We start from the raw sequence: 15,209 nt of genomic DNA on the forward strand, positions 1-15,209 counted from the left end.
TAAAGATGAATGAGAGAAATAGAAGAGAAAAATAATATTATATTGTTCTCATTATCAGTGTTGATTTCAAATACAATGAGTCCTATTTATAAGACATGTGTAATAAATAGAAATTAATATGAAATCTCCTAATTGATGAACATCCATAATCATGTCATCTATAACACTCCCTCTTAGATATCCATAAAGAATATGCCTAGATACAAGGGAATTCTTCAGAAAAAATTATGTCTCCGAGACCACCAGCCGAATCCAAGACATATGTAGCTGGAATAACTTCTTCTTCCCCCGTTCGTGCCAAGGAAAACATCCTATCTCTTCAAACTTATAATAAGATACATCTGTTTGGCGCGCATCATTCCCTCCCCTCCTTTCTATCATTAGAAGCAAAGAAAGGCAGGAAAAAATGGATCTCTTCAGAAGAGATAAAACCTCATATAATAATAACATAATTAGCTGGTTTAGATCAATCCTAACCCGATAATTTAGAATTTAGTAGACGATTAAATCCGATTTTTAAGACAATTAAAAAGATAAAATACAACATCAAATCATGTTTAGATATTTATAAGATGTTTCTTTTGTTCTTTTGAGGTAATCAGAAAAGAAAAAAATAGCCAATATAATCATGATAATCATGTATTTACAAGCTTTTTTTATTATTTTATTATCTGATTTTTGCGTAGGATTCCATTCAACTCATGGTTGGTTCTTTTTTATTTTATATTGTATTGCTCTTGGCATGCTGATTCATTTTCTAGTGCCATGATCATTCATTTTCTAGCCCGTCTTTTGAATGAATTAACAAACCTTTTTCCTCTGTGGAGTGAGATCATCACGAGAAGGTTTTAGAAAACCACAGTTCTTATGTCTTAATTTGGAATTTAATATTCCTCCTTGTATTCTAAAAAAATAATGCTCCGGGCCGAAAAGAATAGAGCTTACCTCCGGCACCTGGCTTTCTCGGGATCTTTCTCTTTCTTTCGGGAAAGGGAACAACACCCTACTATGAACTTTTTCAAAGGTCAGCTAGGAAAAGGGGTGGCCACTATTCTTAGTAGAAGATGGCAGTTTAGAGGATCTAGAGAGCTAAGATTCGATAACAAAACTGACTCACCTTCCTAAGGATAAAGAGAGAAATTAGAATACTTTTTTATTCATTCTTTTTTTGGTACTGATTCGGTGCGGGAATATCCTTTCATTTATCTGCGAAAAAACCTACTTTATCTAATACACCCTTATTTAGGTAGGAAAAGGTTGAGGATAAGGCGGTAGACACAAAACGACTCAAAGAATTACATAGAAAGAACGACTAGCTACTAGAATAGCTCTTAATGTCGCATCTCTTTCTAGACTGGGACCATTTATCCTGATTTATGCTCGTTGCATGCCTTGATCGACTACTATTTAAATAGCATTTCTCGCTGGGGTTTCAGCGGCAAATGGTGTCCCCTTCGTGTACCCTTGAATCCACATGAACCGGCGGAGGACTAATAAAGGCTTCATAAGAACCGAAGGTTGCACTACGTTCAAGGATTCATATTCCTGTTCTTTCTCAGTCGCCCTTACCTCGGACAACTGGGTCAGTCAGTTGAAGGAGCGGAATATTATCCATTTATAGATGGAGCCTCGACCACAGCTAGGTCTAGAGGGAAATGATTTTACTAGTTTAATTCAATTAAACCATTTGTGCTTACTTCAATAAAGGAAGCAAGGGCATGCTTCCATCCACTCATTCAATAAATGACTATCAGGAACGAAAAAGTCCTTTCAACAATTTTAAGTCCCTTTTTCATAGCACAAAAAAGAAGAATAGGAACGAAAAAAACCTTCTGGAGAGGTCCGTTTGATATAAAAAACACTTGTCAGCAACAGTCGGACAAGTAGGGAATGTCGGGGTAAACCAGAAAAGTTTGGGCAGAGGCGGGAATCCAATTTTGCTCATTCTTTTTGTATACGTAAGAGTGTGAAAAGAAGGCCGAATTCAAGTTGTTTAAGTTTAAAAATAGCCGCGGTGAATTTCTCTACGACCCCAGTTTCCGGTCCTATTCTTACTTACTTTCTCCTCTCCCTAAGGTCACTTCACTCTTTATAGCAAGTAGAGAATCCGATTCACAAGAACCAACTAACTAGATTTACAATAGAAAAGTAAAGTTTAGCATTTAGATCATTAGTTTTTAGCCCGTTCCATTTTGATTTGGCAGTTTGACCGCGGTTTAATTACAGTTGATATAGTTAATGCATAATCAAAATATGGTTTTTGGGGTTGGAATTTGTAGCGTCAACTTATAGGTTTCATCATTTTTCTAATTTCTTCGCTAGCAGAATGTGAAAGATTACCTTTTGATTTACCAAAAGCAGAAGAAGAATTAGTAGCTGGTTATCAAACTTTTTTAGGACATTATTCAAATTCAAGATCTTAGACATTTGACTAAAATAAGGGTATCTTTTATAGATCAAATAAAATCAATCAACAGATAGAAGGATTATTTTCCCAAAATATATCGATTTATATGCCTCTAATGAACCAACATTAAATTTTGAAACATTAATTAATCAATCGTATCCTGTGGCACTAGAAATAATATTCCCCAATTTCAGAAAGGTAAATGCGTAAACAAGGGACAAATTTTAGTAGATGGTGCTGCTACAGTTGGCTTCATACAAAGAGATGAAATTTTTGGAGATAAAATAAAGAATCAAATTAACCAAATTTACCTAATGTAGAGGCAATCAAGAAAGCTGCATAAGCTCCACTATAAATTTCTCTATTTCGAAATGTATCAAAACCCCCAACTAATGAATTTTGGAACATGACAATGGACGCTTTTATTTTTTTCTTTCAATTTTCACGACGAGTAAGGGCGGGTGAAGATAAAGAAAGAGATATGAAGAAATTCTTTTTTTATTGTTTACTAATTTTTCTTGTATTATGATTTTTTTTCACTAAAAATTTGATAATATCTTATAATAATAGTGGAATCGTTGATACAAAGTCAAAAAAGGAATCCATTACCGCTGTCCGCTTAATACTACTACTAGTGAGACTCCTATTCTGCCACCCTATCTAGTAAGACCCTCTACCGCAATGTTTGGCCTCGGAGGGGACACTCGCAACAGAGTCAACCTCTTTTCTAGGGCTGGAAAGATTGGCTCTTTTTTTAGGTATGCAGTCGAAGACCCCACCATGGTATGCGCCAATAAGACCACCAAAAGAGAGAATAGTTTAATACCGACGAATAGCGTAGGAAGTAACCAAGTTTGAATGGTGGAAAGCCTCTAATTATATTTTCTAAACAAATGAGAGCCAATCCAAATTGATCTTGTAAGAGATCTGCTACAGAACGAATACGTTTATTTTTTAAATGATTCATATTTTTATATCTTCCTTCAAATAGGAATACTACTATTATCATTTTTTGTATAAAAAATCCCCTTATTGGTTTTGAACCAATGACTTATGCCTTAATGTCATACCCCAAAATTTTCCTACCATATTTCAAAATAATTTGGCTCAAGCGCTGAGATCTCCAATTGTTCAAAGAGGCGCAAGAAGCGAGCCTGTCTACTCTCTCTCTCCTAAATAACAAGGCTCCAATTAGGGTTTTGGTTTTTTTTAAAAGGAAATGGATGTATCAAGGCCTCAAGTGTACTCCATGGCTTACCTTATGCTTCAAAGAATACTCATATCAATTCTCAAGCTCTGATTCACAAGATTTGCCCAGACAACTGCTCAATAAATCAATAGTCGACTATGTTGACCTAAAACTCAATTGTGGTCAACTTACTGTCAAAAATCCTGATTTTGGTCAACATAAACATTTTAAGTTTATATTCATCATTTGATAAAGGGTTGATCATGATTCGTCAAGAAAAGCTCCAAGATCATCAAAAGTCCAAGTTTCCAAATTAGGGTTTTTTAGGAAAAAGTCAACTGAACTTTGACCAGCCATAACTCTCACATGGTTCATCAGAAATTTCTCAACCAAAACTTATTCTCAAGGAAATTCAATTATCTACAACTTTAATGTTGGGCCCAAGCTCAATAAATGCTCCATTTGAGAGATATAAGCCCAAACATTACAGGTCCTTTTAAAAGTCAACAAAAAGCTGTTTTTTGTCAGAAGCCATATCATCAAGATAAAATCTTCAAATGCAAAAAATGTTCCAAAGTAGGTTGTAGAGGACATCTTGGGATTTCTTAAAAGTATTAGATCACCTTCATATGATCAAAATTGAGAAAGATATGGATTGCACAAGTTAGGCTATTTATGAGAAATGCTTAAACCCCTAATTGGCAATTTTAATACTTTTAAGCTAATAGGCCCAAGTTTTAGAATCTAAATATGATTATGACCTAAATAAGGGCCCATAGAATTGTTCTCATATTTTTGTTCCATTTATTTGATTTATTTGAATTTTTATTCATTTAAATACAAAATAAATTGAATAAAATCACAAAATAATAGAATAAATTAAAGGAACTTATTTTCTAATCATCCAAAGGCCCAAATGACACAATAAGTGAGTCCAAATTTCGTGAAAGTTCGGTGAAGAAATATTTTTCAAATTTAGAAAAATTTCATACAAATATTTTTCAATTTCTTCTCTCACCAATCAACTTGATTCTCAAGCAAGATTATAACCCTAATTCATTCCACTATAAATATATAACACTCAGAGACAATGAGGGGACGAAAAAGAGAAGGCAAGAACCCTAACCAAATTTCCAAAGATTCACAAAAACTATGGCACGAGAGATTTCTTTGTACGGCAGGTTGCAGCCAATTTCAAATGTTGCATTGTCTTCTTAAGGTGCAAGGAACATTCTCAATCATTCTTGAAGCCACTCACGGGCCAGAACTTGCGCAACCATCTCCACCAATTTGTATATATTTTAAAAAAATTCGAAACCTTTGATTCATGTAATTTAAACGAGTTTCATGCGTGCATACTGATTCATAATCATGTTTTTAGTTGTTTGGAACATTCATTTTTTAGTTTTCATGCAGGGATGAGGTTTTGCCATTGTTAGGGCTCAAGGCTTTCAAATCTTCGAAACCTTAGTTGCAGACCGTTTCAGAGAGAAATAACCATGTCATTGGATTCACAGGGTCCATCATATGTGATCTAGGTCATTTTGGTTTCGTTTTCTGATCAATTCATGCAGGTTTAGATCTCGTGGCAGCTGGAGATGGTAATCAGAATTACTGTTCCGGCGGCTACAAAAACTTTGAAATATTTGAATTCAATGTGTGGCACTTGTATGAGTTACTATGGGCCAATTAAACCAAGTCGTCCCTCTCTTTACACATGATTGGCCACGCTTGAAACACAGGGGCCCATGTTTAATCGGTTTGACAACTTCAAATTAAAGTTTGATTTTAATATATTATTAATTGATGGTGGTTGAATTATAAGCGCAGTAGCATAGCCCACATGGTTGGAGAGTGTGCTGATGACTTCCAAGACCTGAGTTCGAACCCAGGTTTTTGCAATCTTTTTATTTATTTGTGTTTACTTGGTTACTGATCCAGTACTTGTAGCTGATGTATAACCAGGACGCGCCCTCACATGTTAGCCCTTGGATCAACCTCGAGGCCAGATTTGAAGTATCCAAACGCTACTCCATCGTGGACTCTCAGGAACCAGCCACACTAGATCACGCGCCCCTGGATTCTTCATGAGCATTGGGCCTAATTTCTTACTTTTCACACCCTCTGTTACAGAACATTTTAATTAAAATCAACCAATTATAAAATCATAAAACCACAAAAACATTAGTTGTTTACTTTAAATTTATTTTATTTCTCAACAATAAACTAACTAAACTTAATTAGGCCCCTTTATATAGTTTTCCACCAAAAATCATAAAAATATATAAAAACAATTAGATTTAGATTTTAATTAATTTGTTTTTGACATGATTTTCTAATTAACTTAGTCATTAGGTTTTTTTAGGTTTATTAATTAAAATCAATTAGACATTTAGGTTAATTTGGTTAGGTTTAATTTTGCATATAATTAACTAATTAATTAGGATAAATTTTATAATTATTTTTTTACTTAAACATTAACCTTAATTTCCCCTTAAACCTAATTTCCCAATTCTAATTTCTCCCGATTCTGCTTCTCCCTCTCAAACTCTCAATGATTGTCGCATGCATGTTTGTTTATTGTTTCCATTTAAATTCTAGAAGGTGTATAGGTTGCAAGTTCCTTTTGATGTAATAGTAATTAGGACTTTTTATTTTCCCGCACGTTTACTTTCCTGCACACCCCGTTTTGGTTATGTATTCTCCCTCCCTGAAGTCTTGTAATAGCGTAGGACTTTATCTTTCTGCTTTTATTTTTCGCGCTATATAAACTGTTTAGATGCCTGTTAATAGAATAAATAAATCAAGATTAAATAAATCAAACTAGAATAACCCTAATTTTCAAGATTAAATAAATCAATCACTTTTGCTCACACACTCACCTTTAGGGTAATCCTCTCTTATATTGTCTTTCGATGAATAATAGTCAAGTCCCTCGAGCATAGGGATACCTTAGCAAATGTTGCCTCCAATTTAAATCATCATGGTCCCTCCGGTTTGAAGATTATGGTCCCTTCGATGTTACCTACGATATAAATGATATCGTCCCTCGATTAAATGATGATGGTATCTTCGAGCGCTAAGGTATCCTTACTTGTTGCTTTTATGTCTATTCACATCCATGCATAGGACTTCCTACCCTCTTTATGGTATGGATAGCCCTATGACTACGCGATGACCCTTCGATGACTCGATTACATCCAATGAAAGGACTTCCCACTAACTGATGGTGTGAATAGTCTCTTTCCCTTAACAAAAGGAAAAGAACAAGATAGACCTTAAAAACTTAGGGTAGGTAGTTCCTAATTGCTTGCTCACAACAAATTCAAACAAATTACATTTCACACCTCGCTTTTCAAAAACACCTGTCAAGACAAGTACTTTGTATATATTCGAATGATGAATCGTTACAAAGTAAAGTTCTTTACAAATTGTTTTTTTTCTAAACACACATCGCACTTTTCAAACAATTCAAACAAAAAGTGAGCTAAGCAATTAAGAGTCCATGGATAACCATGGATACAAATGGTGCTTACACCTTCCCTTTGTATAACCTACCCCCGAACTCAATCTCTTTCAAAGGTCTTTCCTGTTCTTTTTGCCTTTCCTAAAAATTGGATAAAATAAAAATCGGCGGCGACTCTAGCTATCCGCACATTTTAAAAAAGGTCAGTTCTCCCACCATGTTACACTTACCACGACGTTACTCTACCACTGAGTTAAAAGGGCGTATGGGCAGCTGCTTTACCCGTTTTCAGGAATCTAATAAGGACTACTTAGATCAGAATAGCATTCACGGAAATGTTCTAACATAAATTAGAAACGAACATTGAAGAGATTAGTTGACACCAGTCAAAAGATGGGCAATGATGCCCTTCCATGGGTTCACCTATATACGCCGCAACTAAAGTAGCAAAAATAAGAGCTTGAATACCGCTTGTAAATAGCATTATGGCATTAAGATTTCCAAGGTTTAGCCAAGGCTTAGCTCAAAACCCCACTACGCGTCATATTTGGTTTGGTATTGCTACCGCACATGACTTCGAGAGTCATGATGACATTACTGAGGTTGACTAGTACTTATCATATCTTGCTCAATAATATGATTTGGTCACTCAACCACTCACCATCAAGAATATTATCCCCAACGATAAAGGCACGACATGTTATTTATCTATTTTTGTATGTCTTTATATTGATTTATCCAAAAGATTCCACTTCAATTGAAATTTGGTTATTCATGAAGTCAGAGCCATCTTATCCCAATTTTTTTGAATTGGTTTCAAAAGAATTTCCTAATTAATTTAGATAGTTTGATTGAGACGAATCAGCTCCACGAATAGTAGACAGGGGAAGGAGCAATAATTAGCTTGGCCAGGGCATTGGAAGAGCAGCTTCCACTCCTCCCTTCGACAAGCTTCCTTTTTTGGGCACTAGACCTAGTTACCGCTCCATGGGAACATTTATAGATTCCGCTATTGGGACAAGTTTAGTAATGAGCATAACGATGTTGTTGTTCCTATGGAGAGAAAAACCCATGATTAGTTTTTCGGGAAATTTCCAAACAAACAATTTTAACAAAATCTTTCAATTTCTTATTTTACGGTTCACCAGGTTCTACCATCGCAGGGCCCAATCACACTCTAAAGAAGAGTTTGATCCTGGCCCAGAAGGAACGGTAGCTATATGCTTAACACATGCAAGTCGAACATTGTTTTCAGGACAAATGTCACAAAAGTCAGAGAAAAAGCTTTTGAAACACTAACTAGAAAAAGAAAAAGAGAAGAAAACCCAATACAAAATAAGCGCTAATAGAAGACTTATTTTTTTAATTTGCCAATCAATAGTGCAGGCATGTGTGGGACGCAGAGGAAGAGTAGTTCTAACTCGGGCGTAGTAGGTCTGGATTCCTAGCATGAAACAACCTTCTCTAGTAGCGGCACTATACCTTAGTATAGTTTCTCTCTAGCTTCCAGTCTATATAAAAAAACTTAGTTAGCAAAGGTCAGTCTGTCTGGCGTTCCCTCGCGTAAAGGGCGTTGGCTCCGCGTCCACCAAAAGTCGGTAACCTTTGTCAGCATTTGATACTCTCTCGATAGCTTCAATAGTTCACTTAAAGCCTTTGGTGAAATGATTTTTTTTAAAGATTCTATATTTTAAAATATAAGAGAAAAAATTCACTTTTTTAGAAATTATAAGAGGAATAATTAACTATGACACGTTCACAAAAAAAATCCTTACTTTCTACTGGTGTGGCGCTGCGGGATGCTTCTTATCAATAGAACAAGAAGAGGAGGAAAAAAAGCTAACTCAATAGGAATTCTCTCTCGCCGATGCTATTAAATCCGCAACTATTGGTCTTGGTGGTAGGGGATCGTTATCATTCAGCAGAAGTACTTCGAGGGATTGCTAAGAATGGAAGACAATCCTGTCCTTATTTAGCTTGAAAGTGGGCCATTGCGATTGCAACCTCATGATAGTAAATATGGGGCCTAAACACCCACCGTTGCATGGTGTTCTTCGAATTATTGTTACTATGGATGGTGAAGATGTTATTGATTGTGAACCGATATTGGGTTATTTACACAGAAGATCTGAAAGAAAGATCTCCAGAACTTTCGGCGTAAGACAAAGTTTTCAGCGCAGGGAGCGAAGTTTCCAGGTAGCGAAGGAAGCTCCAATAGAAAAATATTGGCAGGGAAAAATACTTCGAACATGAACCTATTCCCATGCAATAGTCATAAATTCTTGACGGTATCGAGCTGCTACAGCCTAAAGGCATATTGGTTGAAGTAAATTCTTCTTTTTGATCAATCAAAACCCCTTCCCAAACTGTACAAGCTTCTTCCAAATCATAAAACGTCATTTTGCCATTAGTGAAAAACCATGTGTGATAAGGATACTCCTCTATGCGAATGTTCTAGCTTTCAAAGGACGGGGAGGAGGAAGGGAGTTTCGGGAACAACGCCCCCAGATTAAAAGAAAGAACAAGAGTAAAGTAAAAAAAAAGGAATGACTGAAATCAAGATTTATCTAGTTTCTTATATCAAATTCAAATAACAACAAAAAAGTCGAATAAAAAATGAAAGGAACAGATCTATTTCTATCAGACTCCATGTTTTTTGTAGTTGGATCGCCATGCTTTTTTTACTTCATATTGGCGTAGGCATAGTCTTTTTTTCTACAAATAAGAATCATTGGCGCTAGGCGTGAGGGCATGCTAGACGTTTAGTAATTTCTCCTCCTACCAAAAGAAGAGATCCCGTTGAAGCGGCTAATCCCCTGATCATTCCTTTTAGCTTCTATTGAATCAAATGCTTTCAACAATTATCCGCTCCACACTTGGCTACCGTGAACCAACTCCCAACGGTAAAATAGGCGCAAGGAAAAGGCAATAGACCGGACCAACCCACAAAAACAAAACGGTCCACAAACATTTTATGGCCCGTAGCTTACAACATTGTATGAGAAGGGCCTATAGCTCGATACAATTGTTAGGTTTTTAGGTTGTGACAAGGTCCAAAAGAGATAAGTATAACGAGAAGAAGGGTGAAAAAAGAGAGAGCGTGACTCTCTTCTTGCATACTACTACTCTCTAATTCATCCAGCAATGAAGGGCACTGATTCTTCAAAGCGTAATACGCATTCCTGCACAGAGTCGCTTGTCATCGAGAGATTGAACATCCCAGCCATAACACCGAGAGCCCTTCCGTCGAACGAGACTCATTCATCTTCTTAGATGAAGACTATCGAAAAGGATAAGTAAGTTTGCAATCCAGTGATAAAGTGAAAAAAGGGTGGGAGTCCCTCTTTATAACCTAATAACATAACCCTCTCCCCAAGGGTTAGGCCTATTCGAATATTTTGAAACATAAACTATTGCGAAGACGAACCTGTAAGGTATTCATTTCTTAAGATTTGAATAAGGCGATCCAGGACACGTGGAAGACATATTACTTGAAATAATAATTTTTCTTAGCGACATCAACGAAGTGAGTGAGTTGGTGAGGAGGCAAAGAGGAAGCCATAGCTCTAAGTCTGAGTCTGGAAGATGACGGAGAGGCCAATTTGTTTGACTGGAGTTGGAGACTAGGGGTAGTATTAGGAATTTGAGAGTGAAAAAGATGAAACTGTGACAACAACATTTTAGTTCAGTTGTGGCGGTGGTTACATCGATGACTTAATAATCAATTTCCTTATTTTTTTATTTTTTTATGTATTCTGATACTATTGTTTATCTCTTTCTCTTAATAATAATAATGTTACTTCAATTTTGATGTGTATGTTGGTCACTTCTCTTACTTCGAGCAACACGCAAAAGACTATAATGTCTCTTCTATGATCGTCACTTGTATCTTGTCATCTATTCTTACTTGTAGTGTAGTATATTGCTCAGTGAGTTGCATGAAAGAAAAAGAACTGTCATTAAAACTTTTGTGATTGAATGCAAAGCATTTCAACCCTTTGTTAAAGCATATAGAAAAGTTGGAGGAAGTTCTTTACAGTATTTACTTTGAACAACATTGGTTAGAAGCTTAGACCAATCAACATGTAAGTAGTAAAATAAAGTAGATTAATAAATTGTAAAGGATAATTAAAATAATTTTTAATTTAATATCTCGAAATGATTAGTATTGTGAATTTGATTATTTAATAAATTAGTAAAAGTGGTTAATAAATTATAAATAAAATAAATAGTTAAGGGATAATCAACATTTACCCCCTGTCATATAGGCGAGATTCAGGTTACCCCTTATAATTATTTTTTTTTTGAATTGTTTCCGGGAAATATGAAAAGTTCTATGTTTTTACCCCCTATGACCCCTGTAAAATCGTTTTTTTGATTTACTCCCTGGTTTTTCACTGTTTTTTACACGCTTAAGGGTACCCTAAAATTACAGGAGGGCAATCCAAAAAAAATAAATTATAGGGGTAACCCGAATCTCGCTTGTATGGCATAGGGTAAATGTTGATTATCCATTAGTTAATAACTTGTATATTCGTGGTTAATGTAATGAAAAAATTGGTTAATAACACAACCTTCTATTTATGTTATAAAATATTTTTTTATAAAAAATATTTTTCAATTAAAAAATTGCAAAAGATGAAAAATATTACTCCATTTGTCTTTACAATAAGTGTCCTCATTGAGATTTTCACACTTTTTAAGAAAATGATTAATTATGTTGATTTCAATGATAAAATGAATGATATTTACTGAAATAGGCCTTATTAATAATTGATAGTGGAGTAGTTAAATGAATCAAAATACAATAAATAAGGGTAAGTTAATGGAATAAAATAATAAATATAGCATTAGTATTCTAATTGGACAAATAATTTGAGAGAAATAAAAATAGGAAAGATGACATATATTATGAGACGGAGTGAGTATTAACTTTAATACGCTAAACAGTGCCTAAGTATTGGTGTCATTTTGGTTTCAACATGTATAAAAAATCAAGTAAACTGAAATAGATGAAATATTATTATAATTTATTGGAGAGGTAGACATACAACTTACAATCTCACAATTTCACTTCCGCAACAAAAGGAAAGGGATTAAAAAAGTAAAGAAAATTACATAGGGAGCCAAATTAAACACACTGGATATGTATAGTATAATGTTTCACAACACACCATATAAAAAACAAACAACCATTTGATTTGATGATTATATAATTTAGTTGTAATCAGGATTAGCCAAAACATAACCCTCAAGAGCCTTGAAAAGACCATCACCCTTAGCTTTGTCCTTCTTGAGTTCCTCTTCACTTGGAGCAGCATCACCTTTTGTGAAGTATGTCACACTCAACTTTCCAACAGAGCCTCCGTTGGGGCCTTCAGACAATTTAGCCTCAAATGAGATCTTCTCAACTGTGTCCGGAAGTCCAACACCACCAACTATATTGTAGTTGTAAGCCCAGTTAGTAACATCTACTAACTCCACTTTGTGCAACACATGCTTGGTTTCACCATCTGTACATAATAATTATTGAATTTTTTTAACCAAAATAAAATTTAAAAATTGCAAGTAAATTTTATATATTAAGAGCATATTCAAGTTACACATATATATGTATGTATACTGACCTTCGACGAAAGTGACCTTTTTGATGGTTCCAGCACCGCCGTCTCCTTCAAGAATTTCAATACTTTTGATATCATCAATAACCTTTGGAGTAAGTGTGTCAACATCTATAACAAGAGCCTTGTAAAGTATAGCAGGTGCTACAACAGAAGTTTTTTCATCCTCAAATTTAAAAACACCCATGATGAAGAATTATAATGCTACTTAACAAATTAATACTAACTTAGAAGATGCTTGAGTAGCTGTGTGATTTATGAGTGGAGATGTGTTTGGTATTTATAGGAACTGAAGATGTATTACAAGAACTTAAATAACCAATAGAAGAAGATGATGACTCATACCAGGTCATTGGCACATTATTTTATTCGCATTATTTGCAACATGAATTTGAATGATAATTTTTAATATTGTTCTTAATTATTATAGACAAAAAATTGGACTCTAAATTTTGAATTTGAATCTGCTATTCATTTTGTCTTTCTCTCTAATTTTTATATCTTTCCAGTCCGGTCAAATTTGGAATGTAAAATGACGTATATAAATATAATAAAATCTAACAAAGTTCATAATTAGTTTGTACACTCCATTACATGGTAATGATAATGTTGATGACATTTAGTGTTGGTTTTTATATTACTAACTTTAACAAGTTGGTTAGAGTTATTAATTCCTCTACTTTAATATGCACATTAAGTTAATATGCAAATTAAGTTAATTAGAATGTTATTTTTTATAAGGATTTAGCTAACCAGTGCCCTCAGAGCAATGATTAAGTATTCAAAAAAAAAATTTATAAAAAATTTAATATTTCAATTTTTGAGACATTAAATACACAAATTACAGAAATAAATTTACTATTTTAAAATGTTTAACCATTGTCCTGAATGCACTAGTTAGCATTTTCTTCCTTATAATTGTAGCATGTACTCCCTTTATCATTAATAAACTTGATTTCTCTTTATTTATAATATGACAAATAAAGCTATCTTTTTAATCTCTTTCTATCTTTGAAAAAGTTTTTTTTTTTTTTAAATTAGTTGCGCAATTTGTTATTTTGTTGCCGTCATCTAATTTGTTGTTCCAACTTCTTTTTCTCCTAAACCTTTCTATCACTCCAAGCATTCATCAATAGCCTCAGTTTGACTATATTTTTATGTGAATGCGAGCAATGGTCTTAATTTGATCATTGTTACACCAAAATTGCTGCATAAAACATCATTAATTTATTTTTACACATTAATCAAAGACAATAAAATATTAACAAAATAGTCAATGATTGACATACTTTTTGTTGACATGTAGCATCGGTCCGAAAGAATAAGAGAAAATTAGGTAGGCCTACTCTTATAATATTACTAGTATTCAGCCAGCTTTGACTAGATATAGGCGGTCGAAAAAAAAATAAAGAAAATAAAATGAAAGATAGATAAAAAAAAATAGAAAACAATATAATAATTGAGTAATTTAATATTTGAAAAATAAAGGCAAAATGCCGTTCTTCGTCCTTTAACTTTTACTCGGATCTAGTTTGGTCCTTTAATTTTTTAAAAATTTAAATAATTCTCTTATTTATCAAAATGGTATCATGTAAACCATTTCCGTCTATTTTATAGAAACAGACGTGTAGAACTGCTTGTGTGGTATATGACGTGGATCATGAGCTTCATCTCTTTCGTTAAAAGGATCCTGAGCATCAGCTTCTTCGAATGCAAACAAAATTTTGATTTGGGACTACGGTTATCATGTGCAATTTTTGTTCCTATATAGAAATTGAAAGTCATGAAATCCTGGAGTTGTTCTTCCTCTATGTTACAAGGAAGCCAAGAATGTTTGAACTCCTAGCGTTGTACGATGTCGAATCTGCCAAGGAAATCAGTTTGCCATTATGGAGATAAAGCCATTTTACATTGGGCAAAGACGGCTAAGAGTTTTGGAAAACAATTTTGGGGATGTCCTCATTTTAATGTATGTTTTTTATTCACATATTGTTTAATTTTAGGTTTAAGAAATTGAACATCAATTTATGTGACATGTAGGGACCTGTGCATCCTGGGTGTGGGTTTTTCGAATGGTTTTTGGAGGAAGCTGAAGATAACAATGGGCACATTATGATGGCTAGGTTCGAAAAGCTTGCAAAGAATATTGAAGACTTACAAATGGATGTTGCAAAGAATATTGAAGACTTACAAATGGATGTTGACAAAGTTAGATTGTCAATTGAAGAAATAAGGAAAAATACTTATCAAATTTAGAGGCAGTTGAACAAGATAATGAAATTGGAAAAAGATTGTAGCTTGATGATTGTGATAATTTTCTTGGTTATGTGTTTTTTTTTAAGTTTTAGGTGCTTATTTATTAGTTATGGCTTTGTGCCAGTTGTACCTAATAATGTACCTGTTATGTCTTGTAATTTTTAACAACTTGAATGCATCATTCTCTACTTCTTCATAAATTTTTGAAAGTAACTCTTCTTCATCATCTACAATATCATCATTCTGTACTTCTGCTTCTATAGGAAAATC

At 34.1% G+C, this 15,209-nt stretch overlaps 1 protein-coding gene across 1 annotated transcript; it reads right to left on the minus strand.

Annotated features, from left to right (window-relative positions):
- Positions 1 to 12,061: 12,061 nt before the first annotated feature.
- On the minus strand, positions 12,062 to 12,958 carry LOC131599704 (disease resistance response protein Pi49-like). The gene is made up of 2 exons (XM_058871976.1): positions 12,690 to 12,958; positions 12,062 to 12,575 (listed from the first exon to the last, which is right to left on the minus strand). Exons 1-2 carry the CDS (start codon positions 12,868 to 12,870, stop codon positions 12,280 to 12,282), a joined length of 477 nt encoding a protein of 158 aa, XP_058727959.1. The 5' UTR covers positions 12,871 to 12,958; the 3' UTR covers positions 12,062 to 12,279.
- Positions 12,959 to 15,209: the final 2,251 nt, after the last annotated feature.

Source organism: Vicia villosa, linkage group LG4, assembly GCF_029867415.1.
Source record: "Vicia villosa cultivar HV-30 ecotype Madison, WI linkage group LG4, Vvil1.0, whole genome shotgun sequence".
NCBI lineage: Eukaryota > Viridiplantae > Streptophyta > Magnoliopsida > Fabales > Fabaceae > Vicia > Vicia villosa.

Bases quoted from the DNA above. Each gene is read 5' to 3' on its own strand.
- LOC131599704 (XM_058871976.1), bottom strand. From the start codon at position 12,870: ATGGGTGTTTTTAAATTTGAGGATGAAAAAACTTCTGTTGTAGCACCT. The intron at 12,576-12,689 runs GTCAGTATACAT...TATTATGTACAG, and splicing joins AAAGGTCACTTTCGTCGAAG to ATGGTGAAACCAAGCATGTG.